The sequence below is a fragment of the Lemur catta genome, chromosome 23, assembly GCF_020740605.2.
Source record: "Lemur catta isolate mLemCat1 chromosome 23, mLemCat1.pri, whole genome shotgun sequence".
Lineage (NCBI taxonomy): Eukaryota > Metazoa > Chordata > Mammalia > Primates > Lemuridae > Lemur > Lemur catta.
Window position 1 is genome coordinate 15,168,547 of NC_059150.1, and position 18,556 is coordinate 15,187,102.

The 18,556-nt window shown below is 38.4% G+C and overlaps 1 protein-coding gene across 2 annotated transcripts in view; it reads left to right on the top strand.

The window, feature by feature from the left end:
- The window catches only part of TGFB2 (transforming growth factor beta 2), a 78,164-nt gene extending 59,862 nt beyond the window's left edge, over positions 1 to 18,302 (top strand). The window contains exons 3-7 of one of the 2 annotated variants that reach the window (XM_045536069.1): positions 8,664 to 8,796; positions 8,920 to 9,030; positions 10,554 to 10,731; positions 11,918 to 12,071; positions 15,530 to 18,302. In XM_045536069.1, the coding sequence (XP_045392025.1) occupies positions 8,664 to 8,796; positions 8,920 to 9,030; positions 10,554 to 10,731; positions 11,918 to 12,071; positions 15,530 to 15,688 (735 nt within the window). In that variant the 3' untranslated portion in view covers positions 15,689 to 18,302. The remainder of the gene's footprint in view (positions 1 to 8,663; positions 8,797 to 8,919; positions 9,031 to 10,553; positions 10,732 to 11,917; positions 12,072 to 15,529) is intronic. The other variant, XM_045536070.1, reaches the window with a different exon arrangement.
- Positions 18,303 to 18,556: the final 254 nt, after the last annotated feature.

Consider the following 18,556-nt stretch of genomic DNA (forward strand, 5'->3'; position numbering starts at 1 on the left):
TGAAAGACTAGACAAGTTAACTGATCATATTAACTATTTCAATGTCACTAGCTATTAGTATTATTATTTTTTGGCATGAAGGGGAAAAGGCTCCTCTGTAATCCAGGAAAGCCTTCTAGAGTGTGAACGTTGGAGTGATGTGTTGGAGAATCAGTTCCTCCTGTGGATAAGCCAAGAAATGCTCTCAGGAGTGTGCTCTATGTGCCTGTCTGCCTGAGATAAAACAGGGGTCTTATCAGGATTTCAACCCAGAGAGTCTGATTCCTCCAAAATTAATCAGTGACTATGTATTCCTTCAGCGACGAGTGTCATCAAACTAGAATACTAGCGTTTGTGGAGATTTAAATAAGTTTATGTTTCCCTCTATCTTTTAGAAGCTTAATATCCCATTGGAGGATATGGACGTTTCCATGCATCCACGGTTCCCCTTGCATCTGGTATGTGCAAGGGGTCACATACTCAGCCTACCCAGTAATTGCACAGGGGGAAAAGTCTGATTTTAGCATGAAAGTAAGCATTGCATTGAAAAGCTGGACTTTCAGTTTGGATTTGAAGAATGGAGGGGGTTTTTCTGTTTTATTTATTTATCTATTTACTTACCTAATTATAGAAGAGGGAAGGTATTCTGGCAGAGTTACTAATCTAAAGACAGAGTTTGGAATACATATTCCATGTTTTAGAGAAATATCTAAATGTAGATTAGGCTTCCAGGGATGAAAGATGAATGTAGGATGATAGGCTGGTAGCACGTTGTGTCTTAAATACCAAACTAAGGCATCTAGAGTTTATTCACGAGACATTAGAAGCGTCTAAAAGTTTTTGACCAGGTCAGGAACATCATTATAATAATAATTCACATTTATTGAATACCAGGCAATGTGATTGGTGCTTTTCCTACTCTGTGACACTTAATGCTCTCAACAAGTGTACAAGATGGATTTTAGTTTCCCCTTTTATAAATGAGAAAATCACAGATCCAGTGAGCGACAGTTTGAGTTTATCTGACTCCAAAGCCTCTGGACATTTTCACTACACTAATGGTTTTCAAAGGTACCTGGCACAGCCCTATGGCTTCTTCAAAGAACCCTAAGGTACCACTGAAGAAATGGCATGGATTGTCAGTTGGCCCAGATGGGCAGGACTCCTGGCCTAAACTGGGCCTCATAGCTCACTTGAACTAGTGAAATTCCACTTTTTTCTGCTGTATACAGCATAGCACAGAGTGTTAATTAAAGAAATGGCCAACCAGGAAGGAAGTAACTAAGGATCTAGCAACAAGTTCTGGGTTTGGCCCTATGATACATAACATTGTTATCATCAATTTGATGAAGACATTGGATACACTGTTTCTGGTACCATGTGGCTTGGAAGAATAGCTTCTACTTTGAATACCAAACTTAAGATTTAGATTCCAAAAGGCTAAAACCTGGATCAAATAATAAAGTTCATAATTAACAGATATATACATGTGCAATTTGCATTTATGTTCAAAGAATGAATTATATAAACATAGACTACAGCAATGGTTCTCAGCATTGTCCCTGGTTAGTGGCTTCTGCATCAGCTGGGGACATGTTAGAAATGCAAATTCTTGGGCCTTAACCTCATCCTATTAAATCAGAAACTCTGGGGAGAGGGCTCAGCAGTCTGTGTTAATGAGCCTTCCAGATGTTTCTGATGCAGGCTAACACTGGAGATCACTGGGCTAGAAAGACCAACCCGCCCTCCCTTCTTGCTTTCCTTTCTTTCTTTCTTTTTATTCCACCTTATTCCAGAAAGGATTTGGCGTGGAAAATCTGACTTAACAATAGTTTGTGTATAAGAACAAAGGTTTTATTTTACAAAAAATTTATTATGACTCAATATATGATGTGGCTGCTGCCCAAAGTAGTTTGCATTAAAAGTAGTGACCAGAACAGGGCAGCAGTAGCTACTCCCCTCTCCATATTCAACACATTCTGTATATTCTCCATATTTTGCTAGACCATATCTGGAGTTTGTCGAGGAACAAATTTGAAGAGAGACATTGAAAGGGGGCTTGACAAGGATGGTGAAGCACCTTGAACCTTGTCCTGAAGGGAACATTTGAGAGAAGCCACCTCTTGTGAGTGGGGTCTGACACGGAGAAGAAAGAATTTTACATCTTGCTCCAAGAGAGCAAAGTACAATATTGAAAAGCCTTCTCCAGTGGTAATTAAGAGGGCAAGACAGTAGTCCAGGCTGTTCCTACAGGGCTTTGGTAACAGATCTAAGTGCTTCAGGCTTCTTTTCGTTTAGCTACAGAATGTAGATAATCAAGGCCATGATATTCACTCCACAGACATTTGGTGAAGACTAAAGAACATGGAAGGAAAAATGTTTAAATATTTGAAAATCTGCAATGACTGTACAAATATGAGAGTGGAACTATTAACTAAGACTATTGATGGAAATTTTAAGTCCAAGATAAAGACGAATCCCAACAATATGAATCGTCCAAAAGTGAGATGACCTTTCTCGTAAAGCAGTGGTGTCACTGTCATGAGAGGCCTGTAGACAGAGAGCTGTTAGAGAATGAATTGCATTGGGTTGAAGCAGATGGCTTCTAAGTGCCTTCCCAATGCTAGTATTTCAAAATACTTAAGTTAATGACACGGGGTCAAGCAGAGCTGAGAGAATCATGCTCAGAGCCAGCAGAGTGAATGTTTGATGCAGCATTTGTTAATCAGTCCTTGAGAGTCACTGCAAACATTCAACACATTTAAATACATTTCAACATTAAATGCAATTAAAGCAGTAAAAGCACTAAATGCATTTGAAAATAAGACAGGCCCACACTAGTTAACCTGGTGTCCGTTTTTCTCTGCAGCCCTATAGTTAAATTTCCTTTCCTCTGGAAGAACTCGGATTGGATTGGTCCCTTGGTTCTCCTGTAGGTCTGTTGATGTCTGAATACGGAAAGTAACATTGGATTCTCAATACTTTCTTATAACTCTTTGCAATGTCTCATAGGAGTGCAAGAGATGTCGCTCTTAGTGTCTAAGCCAAATCCTGAGTTGATTTACAGCTTTATTCTTTTAAGACTAAGATTTTTCTCTGGCTCTAATTTTGCATCTAGACTTCCACTTGTTTTTCCCCCTCAAACTATTGGGTAACATCAGTGACTTTCACCTTTATCCACTCCCTGGTTGGCTGCTTTCCAAAGGCAGAGAAATGAATGGATGCTTTTGTGTAGGGAGTTTTGTAATTCAGTAAAGAGCTTAGAGTCTTGCTAAAGGCGATATGTGGGTATTTTGCACATATTATGTATAATGTATACATATCAGTAATGTAATGAAGGTGGTATTCAGACATCACTGTGGGTGGTTGTTAAGCCAAAGACGGCTAAATCTCATTTTCAATACTTTAGAAGCCCTCCTTTTTAATTCAATTGTTGATCAGTTATTTAAAGAAAAAAAAATCAGTTAAAGCAGGGGATTGTATAAACATAAGAGAGTGAAATAGAGAGAAAGATGCAAACCTTACATTTTTTTAACTTACAACAAATATATGTGTATGTATGTATACACACACACACACACACACACACAAATTCACATGCGGAGGCAGAGTTCTTTATGAATGGCCAAGGACTTTTCTTTGACATGGCTTTGCCAGTTGCCAATCCATGTCATATTTTTTACATAAACCACATCCAAACATCATCTATGATTTCTAATTTTTACTTTCTTTGAAATAGCAAGAGTTTAAGGACAATTGCTGAGCAACATGAGTGCAGGATCCTTCTAGATTTTTATATTATTTTTTATAGCTATCTCTCTCACACCTAAAATCAGAAAACTTTTTTATCGTGGTAAAACATACATAACATAAAAATTACCTTTTAACCATTCTTTAAGTATACAATCCAGTGGCATTAAATACATTCACAATACTGTACAGCTATCATCACTATTCATTTCCAGGACATTTTTTTTTAATCTCATACAGAAAGTCTGTACCCATTAAACTATAACTCCCCATTACTCTCTACACGCAATCTCTGGTAACTTCTATTCTGCTTTCTATCTCTACGAATTTGCCTATTCTAGGTACCTCATGTCAGTGGAATCATACAATATTTGTCCTTTTGGGACTGGCTTCAAGGTTCATCCATGTTGTAGCATGTGTCAGAACAGTATTCTTTTTATGGCTGAGAAATATTCCACAGTATGAATATATTACATTTTGCTTATGCATTCGTCTGTTGGTGGATGCAGGTTTCTGCCACCTTTTGGCTACTGTGAATAATGTTGCTATGAACACTGATGTACAAGTATCTGTTTGAGTCCCTACTTTCAGTTCTTTGGGGTATATACCTAGGATTGGAATTTCTGGATCACATGGTAATTTTATGTTTACCTTTTTGAGGAACTGCCAGACTGTTTTCCAAAAAACTTTCCTTCTTGTAGCAACTCATCTTTACGAAGACTTTGCAAGACATTCAACTGGGTTTTTACAGAAAAAACAGAAGAAACGTCCTCTTTTGGTCCTATATTTCATCAGTTTCTTAACCATTTAAATAACTTTTATAATTGCAGTAACAAGTCCAAGTGTCATAAACAGGTTTTCAAATGTATACAGTTGATGTTCACTAAGCATACATACAGCTCAACTGGTAGGATCAGAAGTGCTTGGAGAGTGAGTTTCCAGCAAGGATCCCCAGTGTGCCGTGGGCATATCGGCTGATACAAGTCACAGAGCACAGAACCAATGTTGAATACTGGTTAACCCGGCCAGTTAAGTGGACCCCTGTTACGAGAGCTTCTACTATTCAACCAAATTATCTTTGCCATAATAAGATGTATAAAGAAATTTAGAAGGAAATGACTGGTGGATCTAGAAAAAAAAAACCAAACAGCTGCATATCCCCAACTGTTAACATTCAATACCCTTATTGTTCAGAGATTGGAGAACGGCAGACAGCAAAGGCTAAAATAGAATGGCAAGTTAACTGATTTGATCAAACTTTTTATATAAACTCTTCAATTTAAGAAAATACTAACAAACACTAGCAGCAGGTCGATTTCCCAGGACGTCGCTTACAGTTCAATTGAGTGTGGGTGAGAAACGGGAGATAAACAGGGAGCCAGGGAGGTTGTGTCTATTCTTAGAAAGAAGCTACCTTTCAAGTTAAGAGTCAAAACTTTGAGACGTGATTAGAAGGTTTTCTAGACAGTTCTGAAGTGAAATCGTGAAGTGGTAGGAGGAATACTTTTATATAGCGTCATCCTTGTTAGTGACCAGGTGATTAAAGGTTTGCGAAATTGCCCCTCTAAACATGGTCTAAAGGAGAACCAGGTTTATTTATCTTAGAGAGAGCAAGGAAGCACACTGAGGGGGACTTAATAATAGTCTCCAAGAATATGAAGGACTTTCTCTGAGGGATGGAAGGCAGCTGTTTCCTGTTTCCAGTAAGGATTGGATAAAAAGAATAGAGTTAAATTGTAACAAGTGGGTTTAAGAACTCCTTGACCATGAAGTTTGAGACAACAAAACCACAAGACTAAGTCACTTCTCTGTTTCAGAGTTATGTAGCTAACTAACTGTCTTTCTTGGGTGGCTATAGGTGCCCTGTTCTTCAGTCTTAACACATTAACTGCCATGTGAGTTGTATTTTAACTCACGCTAGTGTTGAGCCCGGGGCCCCATGAAGCATACGTAACTCAAGTCTCTTCATCTTGGGAGCTGCATGAACTGTTTTTCAAATTACATATAACTGGCGCACAGAAAACAATAAAAAAATAACAAATTTTTCATTAAATTAGAAATGATCATTTTGTTTTAGAAGTTTTTATTCTATTTTTGTAATAAACCACTGTTGCTCCCCCCCAAAATTTTTTTTTTCTAGTGTGGCAATGTGTTAAAACGGTAAAAAGATCTACAGGACCTTTTGCCCATGTGAGAGTATAAAGTTTTCCATTGTCTGAGCCCACCAGTGCTCTGTGGTTGAGAAAGCCCTTATCTTAAGTCCTTTAGTGCTGTGGTCCCCCCAACTTCCCTGCCTAGGCTCAGTACCCGTCCTGTTAGGAACTGGGCCTCACAGCACCCCCTGAGCTCTGCCTCCCCCCACCCCGCCCCATCCCTGGAAAAATGGTCTTCTGTGAAACCAGTCCCTGGTGCCAAAAAGTTTGCAGACTGCTGCAGTGAGATTTATTAATAAAAGAGAAAAAGCTTCAGCATCTCTTTGCTTCCCTTTGGTCTCGTTTTAAAGCAAGATGATCTAGATTTACTCCTTTTCTATAAGGTAAAGAATTTCCATAGATTTGATAGTCTCTCTTTTTCCTACCCATTTGGTTAATACGGTCATGATTTTTTTTTTAAAGATTCTGTATCTTCAGTGAGGCTGAATATACATACATACATGTGTGTATATAGATGTCATAGACACTTGATGTACGACATGTATATTATATATAGTTAATTCAACAATGAAGGTAATGTTTTGTTCTAGGTAGTATGTCTAGGGGTTAGCTGTATGAAGATGAATAAGATAGACACTCTTTGGGAGCATGGCAGATATGTAGAGCATTATGTAATATGGCATCATTACAGAAGATCAGCTAGGGGAAGAATTGAAAGACAGAAAAATGAGTACTGAGAGTGTTATTAATTTTTAACCAATGAGGCAGATGGAAATGCCTGAAAACTTCTTCTCAGCCATTATTTTTATCATTGTTATCCCATTTTAGGTTAATTATACCATTTATTTTGAATTGGATAAGTGGTGTCTCATTTGCCCAACTAGGAGTATCTTCAAGGCAAAGTTTGATTCCCAGAGGATTGACTGCTGTTAAGCTATATCTTTAAAGTTATAGCTCTGTGTCAGACTTCACTCCGTATACATTCTGCCATGTTACAGTTTCATCTTGTACTGATATTTGTTTTCATCTTATTTAAAAATCTTTGCCTCTATCATTGAATATTTTCTGCCATCTGGAAAGGGTTAAGAGTGAATCATGATCCAATTCTGACTCCCACAACTTTTTTGGCTTTCAAAAATCCAACATTGGAGTGGGAAGATGACTTGGGGTTGCTTCGAATCCCCTCTCCATACTTGTTCACTGGGAAGCCTCGGAAAAGTTACTTAAACTCCCTGAGTTTTAGTTTCTTTAATCTACCCTACAGGAATGTTTTAAGCATTAAATTGAAGGAAATAGTGTGTGGCAAGCCCAGAACCCAGAGTGCCGAGCCCTCAAGTCATGTCTGTTTGCTTTCTTTAATTCACAAATTGCATTTCTTACCTATGATAGAATCACGATTACTTCTACATTCTCTTCTTTTAGTGCCGTACTTTGAACCATAGGAGCGGGTCTGTAAAATAGCCTTTGTCTAAAATTCACGAGGGCCCCCGACAGTCCAGTTGTATGAATCTCTTTCCTTTTCTGTACTTAATCCAGAAAAAAAGTCTACTATCATGCCAAATCTTTCAGGAAATGTTTGTTGCCAAATTACCTGAAACAAATCATGTGCACACGGAAGGAAAGTACATTTTAAAATCAATGAGAAGATTATGCATTTTTGTTGTACAAGCTTTAAAGGAGAGTTAATAAATCTTCTAGATAGTCAAATAATCATTTACTAGACATTCATTCAATTCAGTGCTGTGCTTTGAAATGATATCAAATTGAAGACAGGATCTCTGACCTGGGGAAGTTTATGAACTTGTTGGAGACCAAATTCATATGTCTAAAATGACCACAAAACAGTTAGACTTAGTATCAGGAAGGGCAGTATAAAATGACAGGGCTTGAGCCCCCAAGTACTGAGGAAAGGCAGGATACAGGGTTTGGATAGGGATTTACGATAGCTCTAGGAGACTTAGGATTGTGGTTTGGTTCATAAAACACTATTGTCTCAATATAGAATTTTTTAAAAGCCACCTAAAATGTTCACTTATAGAAATGTAAGAACATGATACAGTTGCTCTTTACTTACTTGAAATAAATGCATCTTTCTAAAGTCTCAGTGTGTAGGCTGCTTTGCTTTGAGACACTCATCTATACACCCTGCCAGACTGCTCTCCCCCAAATTCATTCTTAGTCTGCAGGATATGGACATCTTTATAAATCACAAGTCACACTGAGAGTAAAAATCCCAGCTTACCTCAAAAGCTGAGGAATGGCACATATTTTAATGCCAGTGGCTTTAGGAACCGAGGTTAGGATCGTTCTCTCTTTGTCAGAAGGAGATTTATAATTCAGAGCCTTGGAGGGTGAGCATGGTCATCTGAACTGGACCTCTCCTCCTGTCCCTCCCCATACCCCAGCTCCCCAAATTAAATACGTAGGGAAGCAGAACATCAAAACCATTAACTTAATAGCATAGAATTGATGGCTGAAATCTTGCAAAGCTTATATCAGCAAAGTAAAATAATTACTGTCACTTTCTTTTAGACACTTGGCTTTATGGTTCCTGTCACCTTTATCATAACATGCAGTTGATTTAGTACCTCTATTTTTCATGGCAAATGGCCTGGTGTTATGTTTTTGTGCATGTGGCCATGCTATTGCGACAGCAATGCATGGACATACTACAGTGGAGCTAAACTTAGATAATGAATAGGAATACTGTCAAAGGTTTTGGTTTAGTCATGCTGTCAGTATGCCAACTGAGCTTTATTCTCTCTCTCTTTCCCCTTCTAGATTCTCAAATCCAAAGATTTGACATCTCCAACCCAGCGCTACATTGACAGCAAAGTAGTGAAAACAAGAGCAGAAGGCGAGTGGCTGTCCTTTGATGTGACTGATGCCGTTCATGAATGGCTTCACCATAAAGGTTACAGATCACTCTCTTTTTTCCTCCCTAGATGTTCAGTAGCCTTAAGTTACTGTAAACTGATTGCAGATTTAAGGGTATAGATACACATACAAATGACCTCCTTGACTTAATGTTTTCCAGACAGGAACCTGGGATTTAAAATAAGTTTACACTGTCCCTGCTGCACTTTTGTACCATCGAATAATTACATCATCCCAAATAAAAGCGAAGAACTAGAAGCAAGATTTGCAGGTAACTGAACTTGGTCGTATGAGATGGGGGAGGGAAGGGCCTATGTTGATAATGTCATGGGAGATAAAATCGGTTTGCATGTGAAAATGGGATTGTTTGGTGAGGCCTGAGCACATTTGTTTAGACAGTGATATGATAGGATAAAGATATATGAAGGGAAAAAGGTTTGGAAGAAAGGGATGGATTCCCAGTTTATACTGCAAGATACCCGGTCATGACTCTGTCAATACTGACTGACTCATTAACCCTCCAAACTATTAAATAGTCTGTTGAGACCCTTATTGTTCATTTTAGCAAACCAACTTTCCATCTATGCTGATATTATAGAATAAGATAGCATGCATTCAAGGAAATCCATTGATAATTCCGCAAACCAGATGGCAGGAATTGACAACCATATTTCACAGAGGAAAGGAATCCCCTTGTTCCATGGCTTCCATAACTAACCTTCCTTGTATTGGAACATTCCACCTTTTCTAGCCTGTACCCAACAGTTCAAGTGGCTCCCTTATCAGACTTTTATGCTAGTTTATAAACACATTTAAAAAGTTTTAATTTTCCCCATGCACACCTTTAAGTGAATTAGGCAAAAGTCAGGGAAAATGAGGAGATGCCAAGGGTACCAGTCACTTCAGGTATGAGATACTGACTCGTTGGATGAGGAGAGGCGAGAGGAAAGTCTGTGCCCATAGCTGGTGCTGCACGGGCCTGCAATGCCAGGTCAGGGAGCTGGTTTCCCTGCCCTGCTCACATCATCCGGGACCTCCATGCGCTTTCAGAAGGCTACAGTGGCCCTCGCTCATGGAAAAATACTCCCAGAGGCCTAGAGATTTATTTAAGTCTCTAACCGAGTCGGGATTCTCTGGAGTGTGGAGATTAAATGCTTAAACTGGCAGTCTCTGGAGCATGCTTCGGGGAGCTCAAGTTTCTAAATCTCAGATGGAATCAGGAAAGTGTTGAGGATGCCATAAAATAAATGAAAAAGCCCTTTCTTCACAGCTTCCCAAAATAGCATTAGGTAAGGGTGACTTCTGTTTCACTTGAACCTAATGCACTGCAATTTAGCTAAGTCTCAGTTTATGTTCATTAGGAAAAGTCTTTTGAGTTTAGTAGTCTTAGGAAGAGTGTGAACCAGTGGGTAACAAGGCATGATCTATTGCCATGTGTTCGGTTGTTGAGGGTCTGAGCACAGCCTAAACTGAGGATTGACTAAAATAAACTACCTAGCTTGCCCTTGGACTATAGGTCAAAGACTTCTGTAGTGACTTTCATAACCAACAGCCCTGCCTTTGACACTGAACTGCCTTCTGACAAGAGCCCCATTTAGAAGCGTTAGCTGTCACGTGTGGTAGTCCTGTTGTGCCATGTCTATTTCCACGGGGACTGACTAGAGCTAGCTGATGCTGCCCTGGTGGTCATCACTGCTATTTGTGACAATATACAAAAGAAAAAAAAAATATATGGCTGATTATATTTGATGAAGGTAAAGCTAAATGTTTATTACCCAAATGCATTTTTTCAAGGTATTGATGGCACCTCCACATATACCAGTGGTGATCAGAAAACTATAAAGTCCACTAGGAAAAAAAACAGTGGGAAGACCCCACATCTCCTGCTAATGTTATTGCCCTCCTACAGACTTGAGTCACATCAGACCAACCGGCGGAAGAAGCGTGCTTTGGATGCAGCCTATTGCTTTAGGTAAAGGAAGTCAAAATAAAGTGATTGTATCTGTTAACTCTTGTACTGTCTTTTCCTTTTCTTCTGTCACATTATGACCTGAATGGAGCTCATTGTTTAAGGCCAGGTATGATACCAGATAGCTCTTGTATCTCATAACGTCATTCTTCCCAGAGGCTTAAAACAGTTATTGCTGTGTTGTGTTTATCAGCTCTTTAGCAATGTGAAGGGAGCAAACCAGCCCCCTGACTTTTTTCCCCAAATCCCTCTGAAGTGCTTTGATGCAGAAGAAGAAAATGAGCTCTCTGCTCCCCAGAACAAATATAAGTTTATTGGAGGTGCGTGATGGCAACTCTTCAATTAAGGAAGACCCAGCATCTATATGAAGCCTTCCTCCCACCACCGAGCACCCATGGTTGTCCCTCTCTCGTAGTAGCAGAGATGAGACAGCAGAAGGATGCCATCTGCTGAGTCCTTAGCTATAGAATGTGAGAGAAGTAGGAGAACAAGGCAGAAAGAATTTATTTCCCATTGCCACAGGAGTTCATGGAGGGAGAGCGTGAATGTTCTTGTGTGGTTTCTCTTTTTCTTTATTTTGAGAGTTGTGGGGCAGCACAGGGTCCTCACTGATAAAGTGCTCAAAGTGTCAGAGGTCATGAGTAGAGTGGCAGTTTTCGGTGCCCAGAGCCAGTGGTCATACTCAGCAAGACTGAAGGCTTCCTAATCTCTGGTTCATTCTAAGTAAAGGAACATGCAGTGAAATAAAGGATCTATTCTCAAAGGAAAATGGTTCTTTGAAAATTGCCATTGTCCTTTATTCATCTTATCTTTGAAAGGGCAAGAGAGGCTGGATGGCAGACCTGCCCGGCGTTGACTGGAAAGGCTTTGGTCCCTCCCAGCCACTCTCTGCTTACATCTAGTCATTTGAGTGTAACGGTTTGACTTTCTAGGTCACAGACAAGGGAGTCGGGGCACAGGGCTGATAAGGGAAGGAAGCCCAGCAAGTCACCCCAACACCCCATCATGAAAGCGACTTGAGATTACAATAAAACCATTCAGATCTGGTTCATCATATTTGCTCCTTAGATGTTTGTTGAATAAATGAACGAGTCATTTTTCTGGTTTGGGGTGAGGTGGGGATGGGGTGGCATGGTAAATCAGCTTTAAAATCTCCATTGCTCTTTCTTTACTTATTTACTTTTAACAGAAATGTGCAGGAAAATTGCTGCCTACGCCCACTATACATTGATTTCAAGAAAGATCTTGGCTGGAAATGGATACATGAACCCAGGGGGTACCATGCTAACTTCTGTGCGGGAGCATGCCCCTATTTATGGAGTTCCGACACTCAGCACAGTAAGGTACGTGCTGGGCCAATTTGCTGCTTTTATTCTCAGGTTACCAGTGTACACCTGCTGATAGTATTTCCAAACGAATTGTAATTAGCCTGTTGCCATTTTACCCTCACACATGTATGGGTGCTGGAGAAATCCTTTTAGATGGGGAGGAAGAATGTAGGCTGCAGGTGAAATCAGAAGGTAACACGGATCAATTTGGAACAATAGGTTTTGCCTTCCTGATTAGATTATAGGCAACTTGAGGGAAGTTTTGTTTAATTTTTTTATTTCCTATTCTTTCTTTAAAAAAAATAATTTTTAGCGATACATAATCATTGTACATATTTATGGGGTACATGTGATATTTTGATACAGCCATACAACGTGGAATAGTTAAATCAGAGTAATTAGGTTATTCATCACCTCAAACATTTGTCATTTCTTTGTGTTGACAGCATTTCAGATCTTCTGTTCTAGCTATTTTGAAATACATAATAAATTGTTAACTATAATCACCCTACTGTGCTATTAAATACTGGAACATAATCCTTCTAACTGTATTTTTGTACCCATTGACCAACCTCTCTTCATCTCCTCCAGTCCCACCTGCTCTCTGTCTCCATTCTTTTTGTTTTTGTTTTTGTTTTTGTTTTCTTGAAACAGCGTCTCCCTCTGTTGCTTGGGCTAGAGTGCAGTGGTATCATTATAGCTCACTGCAACCTCAAGCTCTTGGGCTCAAGTGATCCTCCTGCCTCAGCCTCCTGAGTAGTTGGGACTGTAGGCATTTGCCACCACGACTGGCTAATTTTTCTGCTTTTTGTAGTAATGGGGTCTTGCTCTTGCTCAGGTTGATCTCAAACTCCTGGCCTCAAGGGATCCTCCCATCTTGGCCTGCCAGAGTGCTAAGATTATAGGCATAAGCCACCTCACCTGGCCTCTGTTTCCATTCTTCAAAGTTATAAGCATAAATAGGTAGCAAGAAACAAAAACAAAACCTTTTCAATCAGTATATCACACAGTGTCTCATATAGCTGAAGTGTGAAGGGAGCCAGGACTCCATCTAATAAAAGGATCTGTTATCACCTCCATCAGGTACTGTCACATTAGAAAGGACATTGGGACTTCAGTTGATGGCTTTGGCATAGTGATTTACTAGCGTATCACAATTAGAAAGTAATTCAACTTCTCTGAACCTCGATTTCTTAGCAGTAAAAACAAACATATATATTAAAAATTATCATTAAAATAATAATGCCAAACTCAAGGGTTGATATGAAGTACAGAAAGATGATATATTTGAAAATGACTTGAAAGTTGGGATCTCTAAGTCTTACGAGCAGTAACCAGAAGTAAACAAGAATCTGACTATTTTATCAAGTTCCTTCAATGAGGGTAGAAGGCTAATTCAGAAAGCATTTCCTAGACTGCATGTTACAGGCTCCCAGCCCCAATTAGCCAAGATTTTTTCTATGTAATAATGATATTTGTTCATATGCTTCCTCCTGATGGGTCATAATGTAGGGTTTTAGAGATGGAAAGGACTTTATAAGTTATCTTGTGCAAATCTTTCATTTTTCTAAATAAATTGGGGTATAGATCATGTACATGATGCCCAAGATGAAACAGAAAATTAGTGACAAAACAATGCTTGGAATGCAGGCCTCCTTGTTTTATAACCAGGCCTCCATTTGTTCTGTCTTAGTGGGTTTAATTCCTGAAATGTGGCTACACATTGGGGTTTCTATTCTGCTATTTATGCCTCTGTAAATCTCCCTATTAAAGAGGCATTAGAAAAATTGCCTTCACTGCAGGGTAGGAAAATGGATCTGCTGCCAAAAAGATCACATAATGCATTCAGCCGAATTCAAGAGTTTCAGGCTTATCAATTATTTTAGACAATCTGTATTATGACAATTCCTCTGTAGTTCATATGAAAAATCACGTGTTAGTGGAATATGAAGTACTTTTATTTATAAATGCCTGCATATGCTGGAATTTAAATTGACAAATATGGCTCCCCTTCCTTCAGCTGTTTTCCTGACTCCCCTGTGGACTTTGGCACTCCGGGGTGACCATGTGCTTGGCCATGTGAGGGAAGCTTGCTCATGCCTGTCCCTTTGTCTGAGCTCTCTGGCCAGGCTGCCTCATCTGGGCTGCGGCAGCAGTAGCTGTAATGTGGGCAAGGCCCCGTTGCCAAGTAGAAACATAATTCTCCTCTCTGTGTAGAGGGAGTGTGTGAAGGCTGAGACCATGCTTGTTTTTCAAGGAGAGAGGAAGAATAACTGTCATGGTCACAAATATGTGGTTTGGACAGTTACCCAAAAAGCCAGAGGTAGCTTAATAAAGTAGTCAGTGTTGCCGTGCTGAACAGATCTTCTGTCTTAGGCTGAAAAAATTGCAGTGAATCTCGAGGAAAAGGTCACTTGCTGTTTGACTAACACATTAATGGCATCCTTGGAAATGTCTCTGTATCATCAGCAGGGAACCTATATATTTCCATTAGTCAAAGTCACACACCCCTCTGGCAGAGAATGGGGTGAAAGGTACAAGATTAACTATAGAACTTTCTCTTCATTCTGGTTTAGGGCTTGCTATTCACTCCTCCAACTCAGCTACTACCATTTATCACATGGAAGATTAATGGAGGGTTGATGATGATAATTATTATTGTTTTAAGTAAAATGTAAGACAGTGAATAATTAAGAATAGAAATTGCTTCATTGTTATATTTATGAAGTCATGGTAAAAGACTTCTTCTTTTTTTAATACATATTTAGGTGACATTAAATTGGCCTGAGAAGACACTTAATATAGGAAGATTTCCCATTGCAGACAGGTGTCTTTTTCTGTACCCAGGGTAGATGAAAGCTCTGATGAGACCTTCAGTAAAACATTTTATTCTTCTCCATATCCATGTATTCATTTCTTCACGTAGCACATGAATCTTATTTTTTCCAGCAAAGACTTACTAGGGCTATAAGGTCAAAATGAAACAAACTCTATAGAATCCCTGACCTCGAGGGAATTCTTAATCTAGATGGGAATTGAAAATGTATACTCATGAAACAACTTCATTTACAGAGCAGAATAGAAACAAGACTAAATACTAAGAGGATCAAGTTTTGCAAGGGCCTGGGAAGTTGTGATCAGAGTAAAGACTAATTGGAAAAATTGGGAAAATCTGTTGAATTAGCAGTTTTGTCCCATCTGATTTTTATAAAATCATTTGTTTGAGATGTATGAAAAAAAGCATTCTGTGTGGGAAAAGGGTGAATTTGGTGATTGCTAAGGACACATCCCAATTTCCCAATTTGACCATAATTTGGAGTTAAGAAAAGGAAATTATAAACCAAAAATGATTTAAATTGCTTATTTAGTGCTGTGACTGATAACAGTATGGAATGGTTCTTTAAAAAAAAATAATTGCCTTTTTTTTTTTTGCTCTTTCCCTGTGCTGTCTCTCCTGTCCTGTGTCCTTTCAGATCCTTAGCATATATAATAGCATAAATCCAGAAGCATCTGCATCTCCTTGCTGTGTGCCCCAAGATTTAGATCCACTAACCATTCTCTACTACATCGGCAAAACCCCCAAGATCGAACATCTTTCTAATATGATCGTGAAGTCTTGCAAATGCAGCTAAGATTCTTGGGAAACTGGCAAGACGAAAATCACAATGATGATGATGATGATGACAACGACGACAATGATGATGTTTGTGATGAGAAAAACTTAGAGAGCCTTGGTTCATCGGTGTTAAAAAATTTTGAAAAAGCGGTACTAGTTCAAACACTTCCGAAGTCTGTGTTCTGTTTGTTAAAACTGGCATCTGAAACAAAAAAAGTCGAAGGCCTTATTCTACATTTCACCTACTTTGTAAGTGAGAGAGACAAGAAGCAAAATCTTTTTTTTTTTTTTAAGGAAAAAATAAACACTGGAAGAATTTGTTAGCGTTAATTATGTGAACAAACAAACAACAACAAAAACAACAAAAAACAGGAAAATCCCATTAAGTGGAGTTGCTGTACGTACCGTTCCTATCCCACGCCTCACTTGATTTTTCTGTATTGCTATGCAATAGGCACCCTTCCCAGTCTTACTCTTAGAGTTAACAGTGAGTTATTTATTGTGTGTTACTATATAATGAACGTTTCATTGCCCTTGGAAAATAAAACAGGTGTATAAAGTGGAGACCAAATACTTTGCCAGAAACTCATGGATGGCTTAAGGAACTTGAACTCAAACGAGCCAGAAAAAAAGAGGTCATATTAATGGGACGAAAACCCAAGTGAGTTATTATATGACCAAGTAAGTCTGCATTAAGATAAAGACCCTGAAAACACATGTTATGTACCAACTGCCTAAGGAAGCTTCTTGTAAGGTCCAAAAACTAAAAAGCCTGTTAATAAAAGAAACTTTCAGTCAGAATAAGTCTGTAAGATTTTTTTTTCCTTTTTAATTATAAGTGGTTCTTTGTCAGTGTAGTAAACCAGTGAAATGTTGAAATGTTTTGACATGTACTGATCAAACTTTGGACCTTAAAGTATTGCTATATGGCTGTGTTCTAGGTTTTTCCCTTTGTTTTGGTATATGTAACCGTACCTATATTATTAAAATCGATGGGTATAGAAGCCAGCATAATTGAAAACACATCTGCAGATCTCCTTTGCAAACTATTAAATGAAAACATTAACTACTTTATGTGTAATGTGTAAATTTTTACCATATTTTTTATATTCTGTAATAATGTCAACTATGATTTAGATTGAACTTAAATTTGGGCTCTTTTTAATGATCACTCACAGTTGTATGTTTCCTTTAGCTGGCCAGTACTTTTGAATAAAGCCCCTATATTTTGACTTGCACTACAAATACATTTTTTATAGTATTTTCTCTACTTGTGCTTTGTGTATTGTCCATTTCTATGACATAAGCTACCTGGGCCTACTTGTCCTTTTTTTTTCTTTTACAAAAAGGATAGATTCGAGTTCAGTGGTCTTCCTTCATTCATCATCACTAATCAAGTCAGACATTAAAAAGCTTCTATGTTAGGAAAACGGGAAATGTTATCTATACATGGAATTGTTTTAGTTTTAGCAAGAGTTTAAGGATCTGATTAAAACTCAGAATCTTGGTAACTGAGTTAAGAAAGGTTTCTCTACCTTGGTTAAATGAGTTTTTTCACATAATTCTATTGCTGGTAAAAAGTAGACAGTTCATAGGAAACCTCTCTTCCTTTAAGCAGGTTTTTAGTGTTCAGGGGAAAATGGAAAGATATACATTTTAGCTGATTTTTCAAAGGGGGGAAAATGTCCAGGTCAGCACAAGTCATTTTGTTTATTTCACTGAGGTTAAGGTTTTTATAAGTGTTTTTTGAAGGTGAGAAGGCACAAGCCAAGTTCTCCTATGATCAAAAAATTCTTTCTTTCTTCTGAGTGAGAGTTATCTATATCTGAGGCTAGAGTTTACTTTGCTTTCATGAATAATTTGCCACATCGTTGCAGGGGAGGTATCCTCACATTGGGGTTTGTAGGCTATGTCAATTTGTCACTTGTCACTTATTTAGCTTTAAGATAAAAATTAATATGTAAAACAATAGAATATTTGCAGTTTCACCTAAACAGCAATGTAGTAAGGTGTGAATCCAAAGTGAAGTTGTTTGATATGGTGTACTTCTTTTTTGGAATTTCCTGACCATTAATTAAAGTGAAGGATTGGATTCGCAAGTTTGAAAACTGGAAAAGCCAGCTGAACAGCCCTTGTGTTGGATGTAACCCAATCCCAGATTTGAGTGCGTGTTGATTATTTTTTTTTTTTTTTTGTCTTCCACGTTTCTATTAATTCTATGTAAATCACTTTTATTTCTGCAGGTATTTTCCTCTCAGATAGGATGACATTTTGTTTTGTATTATTTTGTCTTTCCTCATGAATGCACTGATTATATTTTAAATTCTCTATTTTAAGATTTCTTGAATCTTTTTTTTTTTAATTTGGGGGTTCTATAAGGTCTTTATTTCCCATAAGTAAATATTGCCATGGTAGGGGAGGGTGGTGGTGGGGGAATCGGGGGTAGTATGGGTGTGGGGTAGCAGTTTTTATGTGTTAAGCAGCAGTACAATTTTATGGTTGGCATGGTTTAAAAAAAATGGAATATAAGAATAGTTGTTTGTATTTTGATGACCAATTACGCTGTATTTTAACACAATGTATGTCTGTTTTTGTGGTGCTCTAGTGGTAAATAAATTATTTCAATTATATGTTGATGTCTTTTTCCTATCAGTACCATCACTGAGCCTAGAAAACACCTGTGATGCAATGAGAATATTCTCAAGGTGGAAAAGTCACACCACCTTTCAGATTTCCCCTTTGCGCTTTTCTCTTAAGGATAGTCACTTCAGAAAGGTCGTGCTTTATAGCTCAAGAGCCAGGGCATATCTATCAAGGGCTGAAGAAAGCCCTGTACAGTCTTTTTATTTTCTTATTTATTGCTATTTGGTAATTGTTTGAGATT